Here is a 23,720-nt window from a genome sequence, read left to right as displayed (position 1 = left end):
TTAAATGAAACGTGCCCTTTGTTCTTCCTATCTTTGGTTAAATCTTGGAAATTTCCTGGAGGAACTCTCAGAAGATTAAATAGAGAAACACATGAAAACTCAGTAAACCATTGCAGATTTATCCCAACAGGCGGATGCATGGTAGAAAGCCAAATTACTTACTTTTTTGCTCTTTCAGATTTTCCCCTACAGGCGGAGCAAGTATATTACCTACTTGCCCATTGAAATATTTTGTTCGGGCAGAAAGCCTTTTGAATAAAGAGAATTCCGACTACTCGTCAAAACTAAAACGTTGTTGATCTTGGTCTTTCCGCGTTTAGAATCACATTTGAGTGCTATCGAACATCAAGCTCACCCAATTATAAGATGTTCAAGACGTGTATACAGATGACATGTCACGGATGAAAAAGATGGGATAACATTACCATAACAGTCTACAATGTAACACAGTTATTATCTTAAAAGGTCGAACCACAAAGAAAGAGATCGCTTAAAACAGGAAAATAATTTACAGGGAAAGAGCAACGAAATGTCACTCAAAACAAGGACAAGACTTATAGACCCCTCCATCCAGGGACAGTCGGCCCAATATTTCAGCCCCAAGTGGCCACTGTACAGTCAGATGGCGATAGGCAAGCCTCATTCTCTAAAGCAAAATATGATCCATGATGGTACCTAAGAGAAGGCATCTACCGGTACAGGACAACTTTATACACTCAAAAGGTTCATTAAAATCCGCCAACGTGTTGCCTTGGAGTATTCCCGTATCTTCCAGGCGTCATGTTATTGACAGCAGATGCATTGCTTACACCTGGGCAATCTCTTGCCCAATGTCCAAACTGATGGCATTTATAGCACTCACCGGAAGCACCCCCACTGCTCATCCCTGAAGTTGCCCTATTGCCAAAACCACCTCCATATGCCTGGCTCTGACCACTCATGACGCTTGGACAGTTTGAGGCACTATGGCCCGTTCCACCACAACTATTACAGCTCATATACATGCCTGTAGAAGAACCAGTCGGACCAAACTGCGAGCCAGTAGGCTGATTTCCATACGGACCTTGCCGATTTCCCTGCAGTCCACTCTCTCTGCTGATACTGCTATTGCTGCCACCATAGCTTGTAACGGGGTTCATCGGTTCTTTGAGTTTGCTCCCAAATCCAGCATTATTAAACCCTGAACTTGGAGTTGCATTATCTGTCATGGGAGGTAGAGTGCTCGATTCCTGCCCATTGATCTTGTCTATCAAGTCCAACAGAAACTTGGTCTCTGATTGGAAGTTCAGCTTCTCAGCTTTGACCACTGTTGACTTAACTCGCTGTTCATCACTGAACATCTCTTCTTTCACTTTCAATTTAAATATAAACTTGTTGAATAAAACATTACGCATGGTTTCTGCAAACCTATCATCATCCTGCTCCTCATATTTTATGAAATACAATTCTTTTGCAGATATACCCATGATCTGGTCACCGCATTCTTGAAATGCAGTAACCCATGTTAAGCCAGTATGGTCCTGAATCTGGAACTGGAGGATGTACCTATATTCACATTCATCAACAGTCTGATCACACCTGTCACACCGCCATTTCCCATCCCCATTATTTGTCACTTTTTTGTTGCACTGTCGATCTCCTATCATGAGGGGACATGCAGTATAGCAAAAATTGTCAACCTTTATAAATGTAACAGTGGCACTTATAGTGATCCAATCTGGTTTCTCAGAAGTGCCCAACCGTTCATCTTTGATTTGAGATATAGTTTTCCGCACATCTGTCCGACCAATGCTGCTGACTTCTCGTGACAGTGACATTGACGGCATGTTCTTTCCCTCCCTTTCAAACCATTCCTTCGTTTTTAGAGCTTCAGGAAAATCTGGTTCTATAAACAACTTGCTTGTAGATATAGTACCTAAAGATTTGCCATTAAAATCATTTACTCTACCAGCTTTGACTGCTAAAACAGGGAAAGCCCCAGAATCACACATATTCTGAAGTGTTTGACCTTCCGCATTGCAGAAATTTCCCCACAAAGTTAATTCAACACTTCTGCCAGACATGTCCTTCAGCTGGAGGGCTCTTTTCTGAGTTTCTGTACCATTTTTCCTCATTATTGAAGTAGATGGACTTATTGAAGACACCACACCAATCACATCTATCACATTGTTGTTCTCCATGGCTTCAATATCACTGATTGGCCGAAAATGAAATTGGTGCTGAGGTATAGTCCTGTCATCCTCAAAACAAGGTTGAACTACAGATGTGGTCTCAAGCATAATTTCATGATCATTTGGAAGGTGATTGAAAGCTTTCTGCGCTGGTCTCAAGCTTCCTTTTGAAATTAGATAAACTCTACCTGGCTCGATCTGGTGGTAAAATTGGTCAGCTACAGAGTTAAAACAGGTCACCCTTATTTCTCCTCCATCAGAATCAAGAAGATCAAAAGAGAATACTTTTCCATCACCCCTTTGATTGTTGTAGTGTCTGAGTTCAGCCTTTGCGGTTACCCTGGCCTTTATAGTCCACCGACCCTGATATGGATTGAGAGCAGCGATTGGAACAATCCTCGGAGGTGCATCATTCTTGGCTATAGGTCCTCTGTTTGAGTACATCGGTGGTGGCTGCTGATAAGAAGACTGAGGAGGCTGCTGATAAGAAGGCTGTGGCGGCCGCACATAATTCACTGGAGCCCGTGAAATCGCAGGACCAGATTCTGCTCTGGGGTAAAGAGGTGCACTTGAACCATATCGTCCAGAGTCCAAATTCCCAACAGAGGGAGTACTGTAAACACTGCTACGGTTTGTCTCTGGAGATTGCACCCCTCCAGTCATATTTGGTCTTGGAGTTGAGACTGAAGTAGCTGAAACAGCAGCAAATGATTGGGAATTTCCACTTACACCAACAAATTGATTGGCGGAAGGCTGCACTTGGGCAGCTGGCCGTGGCACTGGAGGAGTACTACCATCAGTTTTGAGATAATGCTTTGGTTCTCCAATTTGATCACACACCTCAACTAAAACATCCAATTCAATGATAATAATGATCCTGTTTGAAGAATTAGACAGTACATATCAATAAACAGAAACTTAAAACTGCAAGTATGATTCACAAGCATTTACGAAAAGTGAAATACACAAAATCTATATATGCAGTTCCTTCATAGGAAAGTGTAACTGGATATTACTAGTATGGTTGGCTGTTTGCTAGTAATTATCTTTTCGAAGTGTCTCGGGAAGCTCATCATACAAAGGTGCCACACACTCACCTTAGAGGAAGAAAATTAACAATTAGGGTCTAAGAATATACATATAAGATGTGATTCCACCAATCAGAGAGTCTTAGGCTCTTAGCAAATTATGAAACCAAAATGATATCCAGAATTTGCATGAGCACTGAATTGTTATTCATGTAAATGCCTATCTAAGTTACCTACACAGTTGCAATCCCGACTGCAGTAGCAAAACTTTGCTAATTGGGCCAATCTACAGACCTAGAAAAAGATGCAAAATACCGACTGCAGGAGCAAACCATCGTCATTTAAGGAACCCTGTTATAATAGGAAAAAGTTTTCATATATACAGATGTTTAAACCCAAGTTGAGCCTATTCTTGGATTATTATGTTTATAAAGCACCAGATTAGATGAATGAAATAATGCCTATAACATCCATGATATCATCTGTGTTAATTGATCATCTAAAAGAAAATTTTAGGCAATTTATCGATACATAAGGATGCAATAACAGCTACTAATAACCATCAATCGTAAAGCAAAAAAATCCAAGACTCTCCCGAGTTTCACAAATTCAGACACAAAACAATTGCTCAGACATAACATTTTCGCTCTCATTGCTTTGACCCTCAGAAAAAATAAAGAAATTCGTACTAAAACAGCCAATTAAAAAATAAAGAGTATTAAGCAATTGATTTTCTCAAGAACCCAAACATAAACAGTTTTGTGTTGGCAAAGCATCTCAATGAATAAACTCACTTGAGGTGCCCACTTGTAATCTGAAATTTCAAGAATTTATATCATTATTAAAAACATTCATTGCACTTTCTAAACCATATATACTACAGCTAGCGTTTGGCCATAGATTTTGGAAATTCGATCAGATTTTAAAAAAAATTCTTTCAAAAGAAATTGCACCTCCACTTACAAAACTTCGAAAAAATTCCAAGTAAAATGCATGTCCAGCCACAACTTCAAAAACTCAAACTTTCAAGTTTCAAAATCTAAGGCAGGAGCTTAAGGTACACACATGCAATCCAAAATTTCAAGAATTTATATATCATTACTTTAACCACTTAAAGATTAAAAACATCCACGGCACTTTCTAAACCATATAAATTGACAAAATTGAGAAAACTGAAGGAAAATTAGGAGTAATTAAACGGTGCACACATGCAATCCAAAATTTCAAGAATTTATATCATTACTTTAACGAGTTTTCTCAGACGGCGACTCAACTACAGTAATAGTTATTATCTTATCTCATGAAGTTACCTTTTCTTTCTTGATCCTAATTTCCTTTAACAAAGAAAGTGACTATATGAGATAATTAACTATTAATTGAGTGACAAAAATTTGAGAGAAATAGAAGGAAAATAAGGAGTCAGTCACACTCAATTTTGGATGTCATTACAAAGGAACTCTTTCATCTAAATAACACTTCCTTTTTGAATCTGTTAAAGTCACTTAAGGTGTACACATGCAATCCAAAATTTCAAGATTTTATATAACTGCTTTTACCATAAGATTGAAAACATTCACCGCACTTTCTAAACCATATAAAGTGACAAAATTGAGAAAATCCAAGGGGAATTAGGAGTCATTAAACTCACTTAAGGTGCACACATGCATGCAATCCAAAATTTCAAGAACTTATATCATTAATTTTAACAAACTTTCTCATATGATCCCTCAACTAATAGTTGTTATATTACTCCCCCGGATCAAAAAAAGAGTCCACTTAACCATCTGCACACCCCTCAAGAAACTACTCACTCCAAGAAAAAAAAAATATGTAAATTAACTAAACTACCCCTAATTAAATAAACATTGGAATTTGATCACATATCACTTAATAGGGGCAATCTGCAAAGACCAGGTTAATTGTTTCTTCATTTAATAAATGGACACTTTTTTGACCCAAGAAAATAAAATAAAAAAGCTAAGTGGACACTTTTTTTTTATCCGAAGGAAGTCTCTCAAAAAGACACCTTTTCTTCTTGTTTCCAATTTCCTTTACCAAACAAAGAGACTGTCTGAGATAACAACTATTAATTGAGTCAACATTCACGGCACTTACTAAACCATATAAATAGAAAGAAAAGTAGAGAGTAATTACACTCGATTTTGGATGACATTACGAACGAAATCTTTCATCTGAATAATACTTCCTTTCTGAATCTGTTTAGACCTAATTAGTTGATTCTTTTGCGTAGCTAACATCCCTTGCTGTATATACTGTCCATCCGATATCAAAATCCTGTAACGTTCATTAGTATTGCTCTGATTCTGAGTGTTAACTAACCGAACATCTGTGATCTGTAACACCGGTCGAAACTCATCTTCTTGCCATTCACCGTTAGATAGCATCGGTATCGCTCCTTCCGTTAAGTTTACCGGCGGCATCTTTAACGCCCAAATTGACGGTTTTTTGCGAGAAACTGAAAGAGATAGTGGGGGAAAGTGAAGGGAGAGAGGTTTTTGAAACCCTAATGAAGGAAGCGGGATACAAGTGAAGTGTATGGGCGCCAAAATGAAAATAAAGGAAGAGGTTTTTACTTTTTTGTGATATGTGAAATGACGGAATTGGGCTTTAGTTCGGTGTTTCAGGCTTCTAAGAGAAGCTTTTGGAATTTTAAAAAAAAAAGAGAAGGGGGAAGCTTTTGGATTTTGATGGAAGGTTCTAAATAATGGAGTAAATTGCAAAGGAAGTAACTTCGGTTTTTTATGTTACCGATTTAGCGCCAGTTTGGATGGATTTATGACTTTTGATTATAAAAGTGTTTAAAAATTATTTTGGCTTAAAAGCACTTAAAATAAGGGGTGTCAATAGTTTTGTAAAATCAGATTTAACCGATCGAACCGAACCGTTTGAACCGATTATGCTATTCCTATTAAAACTAAATTAGTTCTAGTACCTCAAATAGTAATCACTAAGTTATTACAAGGCATTTCAATGATCTTGAGTAGTAAGTTACAACGTATTAAATATCTTTTCTCTCATATGATTTGAATTTCTTCTATTGGACACCTAATTTTAGCAGACTCAGTTCTTGCATCTATCTTAATTGATTACTTCTCACCATGTGGATCTAAATTTTTTGTCTTTATTTAATATTATTGTACACTATTGAAAAATAGTGGGATGGATCTCTAATATTCTTATCAAGTTTCATGGTTCCTTGATTCATCACCTTTTAAATAATAAAATGTCTAGAGAATTTTTGCCAAAGTCCTGTAGAAGTATGCATGGTATTGTGTAATGTTTTTCTTCACAAATGACAAAAATTAACCTAACTGTACCGATATCGAAAGGAAATCAAAATAATGAGACGGTTTCGAAAAGTCTAATTTTGGTTATACAAAATAACATAATCGAAAAATCGATAGCATATAAATTTTATAAAATAACCGCCCGAACCGTACCATTGACACTCCTATCTAAAATAAGCCAATCCAAATAGGCTCTTAGACTATCAAGTTAAAAACAAAGCAATTGAACAACAAATATAGGCATTCTAGCACAGGGGCAGATTTAAGGGAGATCCGAACACCCTTGACCAAAAAGTATACGATATATATAGGGTAGATTTTCGTTTATTTCTGTAGATATATTAATTTTGAATATCCTGAATAATGTGCAAAAGGCTAGCTCAATGGTCCAAGATGTTCAAAACATCCCCAACATGTAGGGTTGGATTATCAGCAACAACATTATTTTTTAAGTTTATCTAGATTGATACATTTTAGAGGGCTAAAATGTTTACATTTTTATTTTTATTTTCTGATTCTCTAAATTAAAATCCTGAATCTGCCACTGCTAGCATAATAAGCCGTTGCGATTTAGTTAATCTCCTACTCGTTTGGTACGTAGACGAAATTATCCCAGGATTATAATTCTGGGACTAATTTATCCCATCTCTTGGGACTAATTTATTCCATCTAGAAGATGGGATAAAATAATCCCAGGATTAGTGGGATAAGATGGGATATCCCATCTTTAAGTTTGGGAATCACTTTATACTTTGTTTGGCACAAAATATAAATTTATCCCAGGATAAATTTATACCTTCTACTAAATATGATACAAAATTAATCCTACAGTTAGTGTTGGGATATCTCAGCTAATACCGTGTACTAAACGGCCTCCAAGTGCGGAAAATAATGACCATGAATTTACTTCTTAAAAGATAAAACTAAAAGTGAAAAGAGGTGAGAGCTCTCGTCAAAGCTAGCTGTCTTCTTGGTTTGGTGCAGTTGTCCAAAGAGCAACACTTTGGAGACTTTTTTTTAATTTTAACTTTTTTCTATTACGCAGGGGTGGGGGACGGGGAAATGAAAAAGGGATTACAACGTAGATTCGAACTCTCACCAATAAAGTGAAAGTTTAGGTAGCTAACCAACTAAGCTACTAAATTCCTACGACACATAGAGACTTGGTTTGGTATACTCATATTTTCGTGAGAGTTAATTCCCTAGATGATCACGCAAGTATGGGGAATTGCCTTCAAATATCACTTTTATTTCTTTTAAGACAACAAAGTCACTCAACTATCACTATTTTTCTCAAAATATACTAAACACCTCAAAAGCCTCATTCTCTCCTAATTGACATGCTATGTCATTAAAGCCTTTTTAAAAAAAAAATGATATACTAAAAACTTTATCCTCTCTTTTTTTCGTTCTCTAAACTTTCCCTCTCTTTCTTAATTATTGTTTTTGTTAATTATTAGTCCATTCATTTCATTTTATATGTGTTACCGTCCATGTTTGGTCATAAAAAATTATTTAATCTTCAATTTGAAATACTTATTTTTTTGCACAGTATCTCTTTAACTTTGGTTCATTATTTTCAACTTTAACTTAAAATATAGAATTGAATTTGAATTTGAAAATCTGGCTTGATGAATATTTCGGATGAAATTATTATGTTCTAGATAATTAATTTTTTTAAAGTGTTCCTTTATTTAGCTTTAACCTCAAAAAACTATATTTAAAAAAAATATATAATTCTTTTTTAAATTTAAAATGATATCATTCCTTTTCAACATGATAAAAATTAATTATGTAGAATGTTAAGATCATAAGTTAATTCTCATAAGGAGAAGCAAAAGGTTAAGAGAATGAAATTTGGATATAATTCAAACCCCAGAATAATTCATAAAGTGAAGATTCACTAAGACCATATAATGACACCAATGTCCACATTCAATCCAATGTTGGAAAATACCAAAAACATTTATACATTAACATATCGAAGGATAAATAACTCAAAATACAAAGGAGAAATTTACATTAATTTTATATTTCTTAAAATATAAGATTCAATTAGATTTTTTAAAAGTTAAAACTTATACGAAAGTAATCTTTCTGTTATCTTTGTAATCCCAATTTACTGTAGAAAAAATATATTGTTTAATGTGGACAAAATATGGTATGCAAAAATATTTGAATTTGAATAGAAAGATAAAACTACTTAAATTTAAATTGAAAGGTTATATATTTGAATTGAGATAAAAAAAAATCTTAGATTTGGAAAAGTGACTTAATAGAAAGTATGGTTAATACCTTTGTCGTTTTTAAACTGGTTCATATTTGATTAGATATAAAGTATGAGTTTGATTACATGAGTTTGATGAGTTAAATGGATAAATTATTAAGAAAATGGGTTTTAATAACATGGGTTTTAAGGAGACTTTTGAGGTGTTTAGTATATTTTAAGGAAAATAATGATAGTTGAGTGATTTTGTTGTCCTAAAGAAACAAAAGTGATACTTGGAGGCAATTTTCAAAACTTGAATGATCATCTAGGGAATTGACTCATTTTCGTGATTATTTTGTGTTAAACATTTCTTTATTATTTTCCTCAATTGTATCTTATTAAAATTTTAGATGTTTTCTGATTGAGGTCGATGCACATAATTAAATGAGATGACATATTTTATGTGGTTAACTTAATTATCTAAAACACACAAAAAAATTTCCAAAATTTAAACCAAGTGTGTCTAAATTGGACCACTTTATCATGTGTTTAGATGTTCAATTGAAAAAAACCGTTGTTCGAGTGTCTAAATGAAATTCGCGGACAAGTATAAGGAGTCGTGCATCCATTAAGCCTTATTTTAACTAATCAAGCTAAAGCTCTTATGTAAGTGATCATTGATGAGAAGCATATATCTATACGACTAATTAAGTGAGATTTTGGTGCAACCATTTTTTAGGATTCCGTCACATTTCTTACTTCCGAATAAATAACACGCAACAATGGAATACGTATTTGGGCACCCTTTATTGGTTTGGTTGCATTAATCTTATTTATGCAATATGATCCAACTTATGTCTAGAACAATAAAAGTTCACTAAGTCCCATTTCAACACCACAATTCATTATAGTTTGCTAGCTTTCTGAAGACTTCCCAGGGCTTTGACCCTCTGTCTCAGAACAAATTTTTGAGTCTTTCCTGTTGAAGTTTTTGGCAAATCATCAAAAATTACAGTCCTAGGAGCCATGTAATGCGGCAAACGATCACGGCAATGCTTGATAATCTCATTAGCACTGGCATTGCATCCATCTTTCAGTTTAACAAACGCACAGGGTGTCTCACCCCAGTGATCATCTGGTCTTCCCACTACAGCAGCTTCAAGAACAGCTGGATGACTAAAGATTACAGACTCCACTTCGATTGTACTAATGTTTTCTCCACCGGAGATAACGATGTCCTTCGAACGATCCTTTAATTCTATGTAACCATCAGGATGCTTCACTGCCAAGTCCCCACTTCGAAACCAACCCCCTCTAAAAGAATCTTCTGTGGCTTTGAGATCCTTTAAGTAACCATTCATCACAGTGTTTCCTCTAATCATTACCTCGCCCATTGTATTTGCATCAGAGGGTACACTCTTCATTGATTCAGGGTCCTTTACGTCTATTTCCTCCAAGCCAAGATGGTTCACTCCTTGACGCGCCTGAATCTTAGCCTGCTCATAAGGTGACAGAGAGTTCCACTCTGGTTTCCAAGCACAAACAGTTGCTGGACCATAGGTTTCTGTTAGACCATATCCGTGAGTTACATTGAAACCGAGCTCCTTCATCTTAAGTAATACTTGAGGCGGAGGTGGCGCACCACCTGTCATAACGTTTACTGTCCTTGGGAGTGGTCTTTGGACACTTCTTGGTGCATTTATTATCATGTTCAAAACCGTAGGTGCACCAGCCATGTTAGTCACTTGGTGCTGAACTATGCTGTCGAAAATCCCTTCTTCGGTGACACTTCTCAGGCAAATGTTCGTGCCACCCTGTGCTGCCACAGCCCAGGTAAGACACCATCCATTGCAATGAAACATTGGAAGAGTCCATAAATAGACAGGCATCGAAGTCATTTCGGCAAGAATAACTGCAGCCAGAGAGTTAAGATATGCCCCTCTGTGACTATAGATGACCCCTTTTGGTCTCGATGTTGTCCCTGAGGTATAATTGAGAGCAATGGCATCCCACTCATCACTTGGCCATACTATCTCAAAATTAGGTTCTCCAGTAGCTAGAAAGGACTCATACTCCAAATTTTCTGGAGCCAAGCTCCTATTATTATTATTATTATTATTATTGGATAACTGGCTCTCTCTATCAGAGATTAGAATCAGATGGGGCAACTTGGCACTTGTCTTTGACAGAATTTCTAGTGCACTCTTCGCAATATCGAGCAACTGGTAATCTACAAATATGATTTTGGCATCTGAATGTCTAAGTAACACAGAGACCATTGCTGAATCATGACGAGTATTAAGTGCACAAAGAACTGCCCCAGCCATTGGTACTCCAAAATGTAGCTCATACATTGCAGGAATATTTGGAGCCAATGCCGCAACCTGCTCAGAACAAAAGATGGGATCTGAAATGAGAACTCATTTCCTTGTAAAAATATAAGAAAAGCTAACTAATGTTAAGCATCTAGATAATACAAACAAGATTAACTAAGTGGTAGAGGAGCCAAATGCTTAACTGCTTCCAAGTTATGTTATACTGTCACTGACACCAGAGAGTTGCATGGATTCGTCACTGACACCTAAGTCATAATGCACATCCTTCTTTTTCTTTTCTAAACAAGCCTTTTGTGTAAAATTTGTCATCTTTAGTCTGAGTTCATAATTTAATAACTGACCGTATCATTGATGAAAAGAGAAGTGTAGGCACGTACTCGATGTGGACCTCTGAACGTATCCAACATTGGTACATATGCTTTTTTTAATTAATTTATAGTGTACTTTGAAGAATTTGCACGAAGTAACCACATCCACGTCACATCTCTGTGGTGTAGTTACATCAAGATAAATGAGGATTTATGTAACCGTAGAAGTTGAAGACTTCAAAGAATACTGAGCTTGTACATTTTTCTGCCAACATGCTTGAAATAGTACAAGGTAAACGAATGCACTAAGAGGGAGGGTGTCTTGTTATGGTTTATAAAGCAGGAAATGGGTTAATTAAAGTCCATTACTTCTGCCTTTTAGGGGAGGGTTATCTAACTTATTCGGTGAATAAAGCAGAAACATAAAGAGAGGATTAACTCGCAGGTGATGTAGTCAAAATAAAAACAGAAGTCTTCTCATCACCTGAGAGGGAGAAGAAAGAGGAAAAGCATATGCTACATCGCTATATCGCCTTCAAAACCCCCTTTCCCAATAGCTCTAAAGAAGTGACATACATCACATTGAGGCACTTGTATCCTTTTTCCCTCAATAATTCTAAAGAAGTGGCATGTATTACAAATCATGTCTTAGCTGCACTTCATAGCAATCTCACATTGGAAAAGGGTTAACATAAAGAAGGCATTTTCTTGATAATGTCAACTAAGGAAGAAATCGAGGTTAGCTACGTTTCAAGTAAATAGTAAAAAGGAAATTAGGTCTAAAGATTCTTTTACTTCTTCTTGTCCTAATAGCTTATCCATGCTCCATCCCACAAATTTGATACTTTTCTGATTAATCTGGGGGATTCCTCTATATCTTACACTAAGTACAATGATTCTCAATAATTTGATTTGTTTAGTATCAAAGACAAACTTACATTACCTAAAATAAAATATAAAAGAACATGCTGATTCGACATGCACCAGAGATCGACAAATATAATATTAAAGAAAGCCTGTAATCCACCTAATGCAGCCAGAAAATAATCTGGTATTATATTACACTAATCTCTAGATTAACTTATCTTCACTTTTCAAAGTTACCAGCACAAACAAAGACCAGATATGAATAAAAACTACTCCCTCCGTTCCGTTCCGTCCCAATTAAAGTGTCTTACTTTCAGTGACAGAGCTAAAATTTTCACCAGAGATATAAAAGAGTAAACAAATGAAGAAGCCAAAGGGGTTCAACTTCTACTATATCTATATGTACTTAAAAAATAATTTTAACCATATATATATAGGGTAATTTTGCCAAAGGTTTATATTTTAGTACATTACACACATTTTTATTTTAGGACCACAAGATTCAAAATTCTCTTACACACAAGTTTGTGGATAGTGGTCAATTCTCAGGTCAATTCCCAACCGAGACAAACACATGATTTCTTCCCATCTATTCTAGCCTTGGCGGATAGAGATACCTGATAATTGTTGCTGGTGGGACCAGGGGCAGAGCTAGCCCTTTGGGTGTGGGTTCGGCCGAACCCAGGCTCCCCTCTGGGTGGGAGGTGGCAGATATCCCGTGGAATTAGTGTCGAGGCGCGCGCAATTGACCCAGATACGGTTATCAAGAAAAAAACTAAAAAAAAAATTCAAAAGTCTCTTTTTATTCCTTAAATTTTGTGCTCAAGACGCCTAACTTGGGATGGAGGGAGTATCGTTTTACGGTTCACAACCACACCCCCCCCCAACACACACACACAAAAACAAAACCATGGAGCAAAAAGGTGCACATATATATACACATACCAATTAAAACTGCAACTTTAAAGCCGTAAGAATTGAAATTAATGTAACAGTAATACTGTAACAGATTTAAGTAGAGGAGAGAAGGACATACGACGTGGCCACGAGAAATGCCGAGGTGGGTAAGAGCAGAAGCAATTCGGAGACACCTATCACGGGTTTCTCTCCACGTAAACTTGATATTACCGTCAATAATTGAGAGCCTATCACTATACACCATTGCTGATCTTTCCAAGAAACTTATAGGACTCAGTGGCACATAATTTGCTGAGCATTTCACTGTGCCCTCCATTTTCATATGTCGGAATTTGCAGATTAGGTGAAATGTTGTAAGGTTTCTACAACATAATATGGGTTCCTATTCGATATATAAATAGCAGAGGCATCACGTGGTTAGGAAAAAGTAGATAAGTTGTATTAGTATACATATTTAGTCGCACACGGAAGAAGAAATTGCACCGTTTATCCTTCAAATGCGATGATCTTTAATTTTTCCCCTTTGAATGGGATGGTCTTTAATTTTAGCTCTTAGAAATTGAATTTATACCCAGCGTGACATAAGTTATTTAAGGGAGCGGGACATAATTTATGAGATATTATCATTCAAAATATAAACTTATGTCAGGCGGAAAAATTATTTACCTTGAGAGGCAGAAATTGACCAACATTAAATAGGGACAAAAGTGTAAATGACCCAAAAGTTAAAGGATAGAAATATTATTTCATCAATTCAACATTTAAGTTTTGCTGAGCATTTCACTGTGCCCTCCATTTTCATTTTTGGGATTTGCAGATTAGGAGAAATGTTTTAAGCTTTCTACAGCATATATCCTATTCCATTTATAAATAGCAGAGGCATCACGTGGTTAGGAAAAAGTAGTAGTAGAGTAGTACTATAAAACAAGTTGTGTTAATGGGTTAAAAGAAGTTGCGTTAATGGGTACAAATTTAGTCGCATACGGAAGAAGAAATTGCACCGCCTGTCCTTCAAATAAGATGATCTTTAATTTTTGTCCTTTGAATGGGATGGTCTTTAATTTTTGTCCTGTGCAATCAAACTTATACTTAGGCCCCATTTGGACATGGTTTGAAATCATGTTTGGACATGTAATTTGGATATTTTAAGGAGTATTTTCTCTTATAGACATAAAAACCCCACAAGTTGTGAAAACTATCAAAACATTCTCAATTCTTATACAATCTTACCAAATGAGCAAGTCATAGTTCATAACAAAATTAATACGCTAATTCATAACAACCGGCTCTTCTAAAAATACAACATCAATTGATCAATTTTAGTTCAATAAATAAAATTAAACTATGGGTCTTTTTTTTTTTACAAAATTAAAAGGTTGGTAAACATAAATAAAATTTGGGGGAAGTTAATGAGATTGGTAAATGATTGTTGAGGGTAATTGTTAGAAATATCTACCAACTCATGGGTCTTTTTTTACAAAAGATAAACTTATGGATTAAATTTTATATTTTAAAAAGTTGAAACCATGGTTTCAAAACTCATGGCCAAACGCCTACTTAGCAAGTCATTCGCGCTCGCACCCCTATTTCGGGGTGGTTTTCAATCTTTGCCCTTCAATTTCGTGGGCTTTAATTTTTTTCCTTCAGTATTTTTGGCGTAGCATAATTAAAATTTCGCAAGTCATAATTTACGTTTAACTTGGACACATGTATCATAAAATCTACGCAAATTATGCCGGATAAAGCAAAACTTTCAAACTCAATCTAATCTGAGAAATGGCATAATTTTAGATTTCGTAAGCCATATTACGTTTAACATCGGTATATGTATAGTAACATCCACGCAAATTATATCGGATAAGGCAAAACTTTCACTACTTAACATAATCTGAAAAATACTGCAAAACTTATGTTGCATAACTTAATTTCTACAGAATTTATGCCCAACAAGGTAAAGTTTAGTTTCCAATGATTAAAATGCTATAGAAATTATCCCTTGCGAATCAAGTCTGGATATTTTCATTAAGCAACTAGCAGGGGCAAAATTAAAGACCTGTCCGTATGAATGGCAATTCACGCAAAAAAAAAAAAAAAATAGTGGGACATAAGTTCTTTAAGGGAGCGAAACATAATTTGGGGAATATTATGATACAAAAATATAAACTATGACACGCGCAAAAATTATTTACCTCGAGGAACAGAAATTAAAAATCAGCGCAAATTAAGGACAAAAGTGCAAATGACCCAAAAAGTTAGTGGGCAGAAATATTATTTAATCAACATTTAAGTTTTTACCATCCATCCAAAAATAGTTGTCACTTTTGGCTTTTTGAGAGTCAAACTACATGAAGTTTGACCAATTAAGGACAAAAGTGCAAATGACCCAAAAAGTTAGTGGGCAGAAATATTATTTAATCAACATTTAAGTTTTTACCATGCATCCAAAAATAGTTGTCACTTTTGGCTTTTTGAGAGTCAAACTACATGAAGTTTGACCAACATTTTAAGATAAAGTAGTATTTTTCACTATAATAGTATGAGAATAATTGTAAATTAAAATGGCTTTTGTATAGTTTTCGAGTATCTAAAATGTAGGGAACTCTTGAAAGCTTAAGACCTGTCAACGACACTGTCCTTAAGGATATTTCATCCGGTGTAGGTGTATCCCCAAAATTCAACAAGCTCTTCCAAAGATAAAATTAGAATCACAAAAACTAACAAAGATTCGTTAAGAAAGAAAACCCAACACAAGAGAATAAAGGTGGAAGACTTTTTCTATATTTTCTTAGCCGCAACAGAAAAGGACAAACGAATATATGGAGAATGAGATTAACAAGACTCATTCTTGCAGCTAGGGGTGTACATGTACTAGGTTGGTTCGGGGTTTTTAAAATAGTAAAGCAAACTAATTGTGTCGGGTTTTTAAATCTATAAACCAAATCAAACCAATAAAAGTTGGGTTTTTCAACCTCGTTTTTTCTCGGATTTCTCAATTTTTTCGGGGTTACTTTATTTGAGTTACTAACATCTACGAGCTATAAAATTTATTGGATTAAGCTTGAAATAATATGTTAAAAGACAAAAACTATGAAAAAAACTTACGAAATATTATAAATTACATTACAAATTTACAATTATATATAAAGTATATTTTAAAATTATATATATGTGATGTCGGGTTGGTTTGGTTCGATTTGACTTTTTTAGTTAAAACCAAACCAAACTAATTATGGTCGGTTTTTTTTTTTCTCAATACCAAACCAAGTCAAATCACTAATCAGATTTTTTTCTCGATTTGATTCAGATTATCGGTTTGATGTGGTTTGCCAGTTTTCTTTAAACACCCCTATTTACAGCTATCTGTTAGCCACTATATGTAATAAATGCTTTCAATGGTAATGAGGAATCGTAATGGCTAATTAAGAAGAATAATGGCTAATACTCCCTTTGTCCCAATTTATGTGAAACACTTTTGATAACGTCCAAATTCACTCCTCAAAGAGAAAGTGTACACGGTCGTATGCAATATAATTTACCCAACTATGAATCGGGGTCGAATCCCATAGGGAATAATATACTAGGCGATCAAGAAAGTAAAGAATTATCACCAACCAAGCTAAGCCAAACGCTTTTTAAATATTTGATTTTTTGGTTTAAGAACTAATAAAGAAAAAACTAGCCTAGAAAGCAAGTAAAATGATCAATGGCCACAGACATGGATACAAGGGAAATTACTCTCAAGTAACGATCTAATGTATTTTACGATTTTACAACTAAGAGTGAGTTTTTGTTAATAGGTAATGATTTCTAAAATCTCATTGAAAGTCTTCCAACCAAATCAATGAATTTCACTCTAAGCTTTTCCAAGCCTTAGAGTGCGATATTAAGCACAATCATTTAACCCCAAGTTAACTATCCTATTCCTAGCTCGAGTTATTAGATGAGGTTTAAAGCCCTAAATCCTTGCTATTTACTCTTTTCCTAACCCTAACTTTCTTTTCCAAGCAAAGCCAAGGTAAAAAGGGACACTTAATGTTGCACTAAATGACATTAAAGCTTGAAGAGTAAATAGAGAAACATTAACCCACTTCACTAAAATACATAAGCAAAACAAGAGATTCAATCCAAACTTTAACAATGTATACTTCCATAAACAAAGTTCAAGTATTGAAATGAAATACAACACACTAAAATATTCAATACATAGCAAGAGTTGAAGAAATGGGTAAAGAATTTCTCATTGTGTGCCTCCAAATCTTCAAACCCTAGGTGTGGTTGGTGTTTCTTGCTCCTAAGCTTGAAAAAATATGGCCAAAGATGAAAATAATGTTCTGCAAGTCTTTATTTTTGTAGCTCCACAACTTTTCCACTCAATTATTACGAAAATAGCCCCAGATTTGCAGATTTGCAGATCTGTCCTGTCACACCCCAATCCTGATAGGGCATGATGGGCACCCGACCCTTACTTAGAGTCGAGCGAACCCACTGACTCTCGTTATACTCTTAACCTCACTGGACTTGCAGGTCATGAATTGAAATGCATAACGGAAGCCTTTCAGAAAAAAAACATTCTTTCCGTCTTTATCAAATCAAGTAAGATCGGTGATCATATGAAATCTGTAAAGTAATGCATGATAATCCATCGGCTTCGAGCCGCTTGCAAAGCGGCATACTATATACGTGACTCTGTCGCAAAGTCTCTAACATAAATCATTATACCATGACATGGATACTCGACTCGGCAACACTCCGAAAGAAATGGAGCTCGCCAATCCGATCAGGAACATCTTCTAGCCATATCCTCTACTCGTACGTATACACACGCGTGGCATGAAACGCGGCGTCCACAAGAAGGGACGTCGGTCGAATAATGTGCGAGTATATAAGGCATAAATAATAACATAATATAGATATGAAAAGTAACAATGAGTAAGAGAGATAACACAACATCTGGTGTCACGACCCAACCCCGTAGGCCGTGACTAGCGCCCGAACTGGGCACCCGTACGTACCAAAAGCCAAAAATAGTAACTCAGGTATTTAGAATTTGGGCAGAGTTTCCTCTATTTTTCCTACTAACCAAAATTTACCTGCACACAGAAAATACCAACAAAGGCCACACAGGGCCAACATATCCATATACACATATATAGGCGAGCCGACAAGGCTGCCGCGGTGGATAAACCGCCCAAACATATAGCACATACACATACTCTTTGTACGGTTAGAGCCATAACCCACATACGTGTCTACGGTACCCTCTACACGGAGAGTAACAAAGTCATATGACGGGACGGGGGCCCCGTCGTACTCCCCGAATAAATATATACACGAATGTAGCAAAAGATACCAAAATGCGCCGGCTCAGGACAAGGGAGCTCTTCAAGATAGGCGAATAGGGACCCTAAGCGGCGGCTCACTCAAACGTGTATCCGTACCGCGCGCATGAAACGCAACCCCGAAGAAAGGGGTCGATGCGAAATATGTGCGAGTATGTAAAGCAAAGAAACACAATAATCGAATCATACGGAAGTAAAGAGGACAGCGAGTAAGACGAATGGGATCTCATAAAACTCACCTTGAACGTAGATCATGCTTTTCAAAATCATTAATGGACTGGGTATCATAATTAAAGAAAGTATCATGAACATATGCATACATAACATGCCCCGGCCCTCTAATGAGGGACGCGGTAAGTAAAATCATCATGTATATACATGTAACGTGCCCCGGCCCTCTAGTGAGGGACGCGGTGAAAGGAATCAACATATGCCATCCTGGCCAGCTCCCCGTCATCACATCATCATCATATGTATATTTATATATATATAACATGCCCCGGCCCTCTAGTGAGGGACGCGGTGAACAATGCAGTGGAATTGCACGAATACATGCCCCTGGCCCGGACGCAGCGTGAAAGATGTCATAACCGTTCGCACGAGCGAGTAGTGAGAAAACCATATGCAAAATAAAATATAGCACATTTACGGAGATTCGATAGCATAATTCGTATGACAACCATATGACGAAAGCGGAGCGAGAATCATAGTGTATGCATTTCGGATATCACAATAACATATGTCAAAATAAGCTTTTTGTAATCATTTTCATGTTTCAAAATATATTATGGGACTTATCAGAATAATTCAAATGAATGTCATATAGTAGTTAGGAGAGTAGCCAAGAGTTTTCCTTTGAACTTTATTCCAAAGTGAGCCTAACGGAACAAATCAGAAAAATCCGAGGAAGTGGGCCCACCTCGGGTCAAATGAGGTGGCGTACACAAGTTTACGTACATTACATTTCATGATGTCACTTGTGAGAGTTTTAGGGTAGTCGGATCTTGCTTATACAAGCTCTAGACGTTAGGCAATTGTTCCCACTATTTATAACATATTCAATTCAATTCTACTGAATGAAAAAGGGGCAAATCTAAGCTCGGATTCCTAGGAGTAGAGTCATCCCCGAGGCTCGTGTCAAAACCTATTATGCCTAGGACATGCCAAGAGAACAAAAGGTGAAGCTTTACATACCTTATTTGCCGTTTACGCTTGTCCAATTTCAAATCCCGTTTCCTCCAAAATCTATAATTGGTCACATTTACCAAATATTAATCATAAAGCTTTAAGAATTCAATCTCAATCAATATTTTTCTACGGAAATTTGGGCAGCATCTCCCCTATACACACAACATCCCCGAGATTCAACTCGGCCCAAATATCAACAACCAAACCAACAACAATACCAATAACATCAACAATTTAATTGAAACGCATTTTAACATATATTGTCTACCTTTCTACATAACACATCAACTTCCAATCCAACTTCACACTTTCAAATCAATATCATTATTCTCATATTCATTTACTAATCAAGATCACTCTAACACAATCCGAAATCATTTCATATCATTTTACAAAATATTCACAAAATATACAAAATATACAAATTCTCCACCAAGACCATAATTCATCCGAAACTTCTAATCTTCAACATACATATTCATAACATATTTCCATATTCCATTTCATCAATAACAATAATCATATTTGCACCTTAACCACTTCATTCCATAATATCATAAAATCATACTAATATGTCATAATCTTCTACATTCCATTTCAATGCCAACCTAAACCATTTTTCCTTCCTTTACACTATAAGGATCACAACAACACAACTAACATATTAAACAAAGTTAATCCATTCCCTCATAGAGTACCACACGGCCAACACCACATTACCAACCTCAACTAAATTCATTCAACTTTCATTTTTCAATATAAAGTCCATCACCACTACCACTAGAACATAACATAAAATTCAACTCATCATATGTATACAACAATATACATATACGGCCACCTATATATATATATATACCTACCTTGCAAACTTCCATATTTCCATAGTTTCTACTCATTGCTATATACTACAACACAAAAAAACCTTCATAACATCATAAAAACATAAAATTCTTACCTTTTCTCCAACCTTCCACTTACGCAAACGTGGTTTTCTCGCTAAGCTAATTGTACCACGTCGAAGAGAATCCCGAACTCATTAAGAATTCAAGAAGAAGAAGATTTTAAGATCAAAGTTGAAGGCTAGAATTTTTTTTTCTTTTCTTTTCTTGTTGGCGAATAGGCCCTTGGTTTTTCTCTTCTTTGTGTTTTGTTTTCTCTTCTTTGTTTCATGAATCTTCTAAGGGATAAGTGATCCCTTTATAAGTAATTTAACACATGGAAAATATTAAATTTTCTTTGGTGGGCTTGGCCATGTGGCCGGCCACCCCATGCAATTGGGCCTTAAATTTTCATCATTTTTTTTTGAGCCCAATGACTTATTGGTCACATTTTAGAATTCCCGAAACTAATCTTCAAAATTCCCATTTTGCCCTTAGCCTTCCTCGACACTTCCACATTAATATTCTTTCATAAACAACTCATGTACTAAATAAAATCAATCATTACCTTATTTCTTACAAACCAAAATTATTTCCAATTTTCCAAAATTAGCACACTTGCTAAAAATGGAAATTGCCTCCAAATGCTTCCTTAACATTTACATGACACTAAAATCATACACAACTCAAGTCTTTAGGACACACAGAAGTCTCTCGGGATATTCTTGACCCTATCTTCTCATAATTCACTCAAATTGTCCCGTTGTTCAAAATACGGGATATAACATCTGGATGCCTCATAAGGCGGATGTCATGCATGCTTAGCCTTTTTAAAAAAACATTTCATACATATACATAGTAACATGCCCGGCCATAAAGGCTCGGTGTGAAAGTAACATGCCCGGCCATGAAGGCTCGGTGTGATATATAAGTAGTATCATGCCGGCCATTTAAGGCTCGGTGTTATCATCATTAGCTGTGCGTCCAGGCCTCCCACGTCCGGGGCAATATCATAACATGCCCACTGCAGTGGTGTGCACATCTACGTGCCTGCCCGGCCGACTATAGCGCGACGCGGTGTGAGAAAATACATACATATATATAAATATATAAAGCATGCATAAGAGCCCAATCAAAAGACACAACTGTATCGGAGTGACGTAAGGTCGGTAACCTCCGATTATATTATGGAATAATTATCGTAGCTTTGTCTCACCTTGAAGGATCAATTGACTTAAGGTGAGACTATCAATGGAGGATAGAACTAAGAGAAAATATAGAACAAGACCATAAATCTCATAGGGCATCAAGTCATGTATTTTTGGAATCTTAAAAGAAATAGTCATCTTCCATGAATAAAATTGAGACATCAAGAAATAGTTCAACGTTCTCATATCGTCATCGAAAACATAAACTTGAAACCTTTAAACATGAAATCATCCTCATCATAATAACATTCTCATCTTTAACATCGTCATTGTTATTGAAAAACATCCCCATCGTTGCCATCATAAGGCTCACATAATCACAACCTTTGGTTTGGAAGATACGAATATTTTGGAAAATATTTATGGATTATCGGAAGGAAATCATGCCTCGAATCTTAGATTTCTTAACTTTTGATAACAAGGAAAATATGGAAACATTTATGAAATCATAACCTAGAGATCATGCCTTTGAAAGAAAGGGACGAGCCTTAACATACCTGGAAGATAATTCTCGACTTCCAACTTACTTCCTGTCTTGCAACTCTCTTAAGAATTATTCGTAGCTTCGTAATCTACATATGGAACCATTCATAATATCATTAGGATCATCGTCATACACTCGTCTTAAACATTTAATGAAAGTCCTTTTAGATTACGCCGAGATTCGAGAAAGATTTCCCCGTTTATATGCCTAGCCCGAGATTCCAATTCAACAACCAACAACATCAACAACAAAACCAATAGCAATAACATCATTTCCAATACCAACATATTCCATAAAACGGCCCACATAGCACATGTTCTCTACATTTCCCAACTAACTTGAACTTGGGATACGACTAATTAATAACTTTATTTCCGTAAAGAAGTGAAATTAATACTAACAACATCAATAACAACATCCCCAACATCCTACAAGATAATTATAAGTATTTTCATCCAAATTTCTCTTCAACCCTCAATCCATAAATCAACAACATCAACACAATAAACTATAACCTCTATTCTTGAAATTATTCCTTAATTCATATTGATAGAGAAAGAGATTCAACAATTCATACCTTATTTTTTATGAAGGTAGCAAAATCTTCATCATTTTCTTGTTCCCAAGCCACTCCAACGCTAAACGAAATTATATTCGCCACTACGGGTTGCCCGGACCTCGATTAATACTTCGTTACTTGAAATTTCACTCAAAATCCCCAATTTTTGTGATGTATATTGCTCCCTTTTGTTGCTGAATTTTCTGAAAATTTTTGAAACTTTTTAGATGAAAAAAATGGGGTTTTAACCCTTTTTATAGGGGGGTAGGCGGCGCATCGTAGCTACAAGATGCGTAGCGATCGTAAGCGATACATGTAGCGCCTTGTTTACCGCGTCGACGATTCAGTTTGTAACGTCTATACTTCTCTACTCAGAGGTCTATCGACGAATGGTTTGTTGCATTACAAACTAGACTCGACGAGCTTCATTTCAGGATTTTGTTTCGCCTTGAAACTCCAAATATACTAGGAGATATGCGCCTCCAAAGTTGACTAAAAATCCATCCAGCGTTTCTCAAATTTTCGTCGAACTTATTTCTCTTCAATTTATTCGACCTCGAACTATTTCGAAACTCTCCATACATGGTATTCGTCATTCATTATACTAAAAATGGTCATGTTCTCGGGTCTCAAAATAGTCTTTCCCGACTACGACTTACGAGATTGTAATTCATCCTTTTTCTTCGTTGTTACGTACTTTCCATGGCTTGTGCCTTTCAAAACATCATGGGACGTCTCCGACACTCCATTACTACGGTGAGGTACATGTCATAGTCATGCTCTGAAAATGCGGGGTATAACATGTCCATTCTTTGCATTTCTAACCACTTTCCTCATTTTCTTCATTTTAGCTCCTTTTTGCCTCATTTTCGCTTGGTTTCTTCCCGATCACTTCTAAATCACATAAAACATATAA

General features: G+C 36.0%; 2 protein-coding genes across 2 annotated transcripts; both read right to left on the bottom strand.

Moving 5' to 3' along the window:
• Positions 1-400: 400 nt before the first annotated feature.
• LOC132030069 (replication protein A 70 kDa DNA-binding subunit A-like) lies at positions 401-5,652 on the bottom strand. Its single transcript, XM_059419540.1, has 2 exons — positions 5,354-5,652; positions 401-3,048 (listed from the first exon to the last, which is right to left on the bottom strand). Exons 1-2 carry the CDS (start codon positions 5,638-5,640, stop codon positions 729-731), a joined length of 2,607 nt encoding a protein of 868 aa, XP_059275523.1. The 5' UTR covers positions 5,641-5,652; the 3' UTR covers positions 401-728.
• Positions 5,653-9,393: 3,741 nt separating this feature from the next.
• LOC132030070 (butanoate--CoA ligase AAE1) lies at positions 9,394-13,560 on the bottom strand. Its single transcript, XM_059419541.1, has 2 exons — positions 13,264-13,560; positions 9,394-11,100 (listed from the first exon to the last, which is right to left on the bottom strand). Exons 1-2 carry the CDS (start codon positions 13,465-13,467, stop codon positions 9,622-9,624), a joined length of 1,683 nt encoding a protein of 560 aa, XP_059275524.1. The 5' UTR covers positions 13,468-13,560; the 3' UTR covers positions 9,394-9,621.
• Positions 13,561-23,720: the final 10,160 nt, after the last annotated feature.

Source organism: Lycium ferocissimum, chromosome 9, assembly GCF_029784015.1.
Source record: "Lycium ferocissimum isolate CSIRO_LF1 chromosome 9, AGI_CSIRO_Lferr_CH_V1, whole genome shotgun sequence".
NCBI lineage: Eukaryota > Viridiplantae > Streptophyta > Magnoliopsida > Solanales > Solanaceae > Lycium > Lycium ferocissimum.
This window is presented reverse-complemented; position numbering and strand designations above follow the sequence as displayed.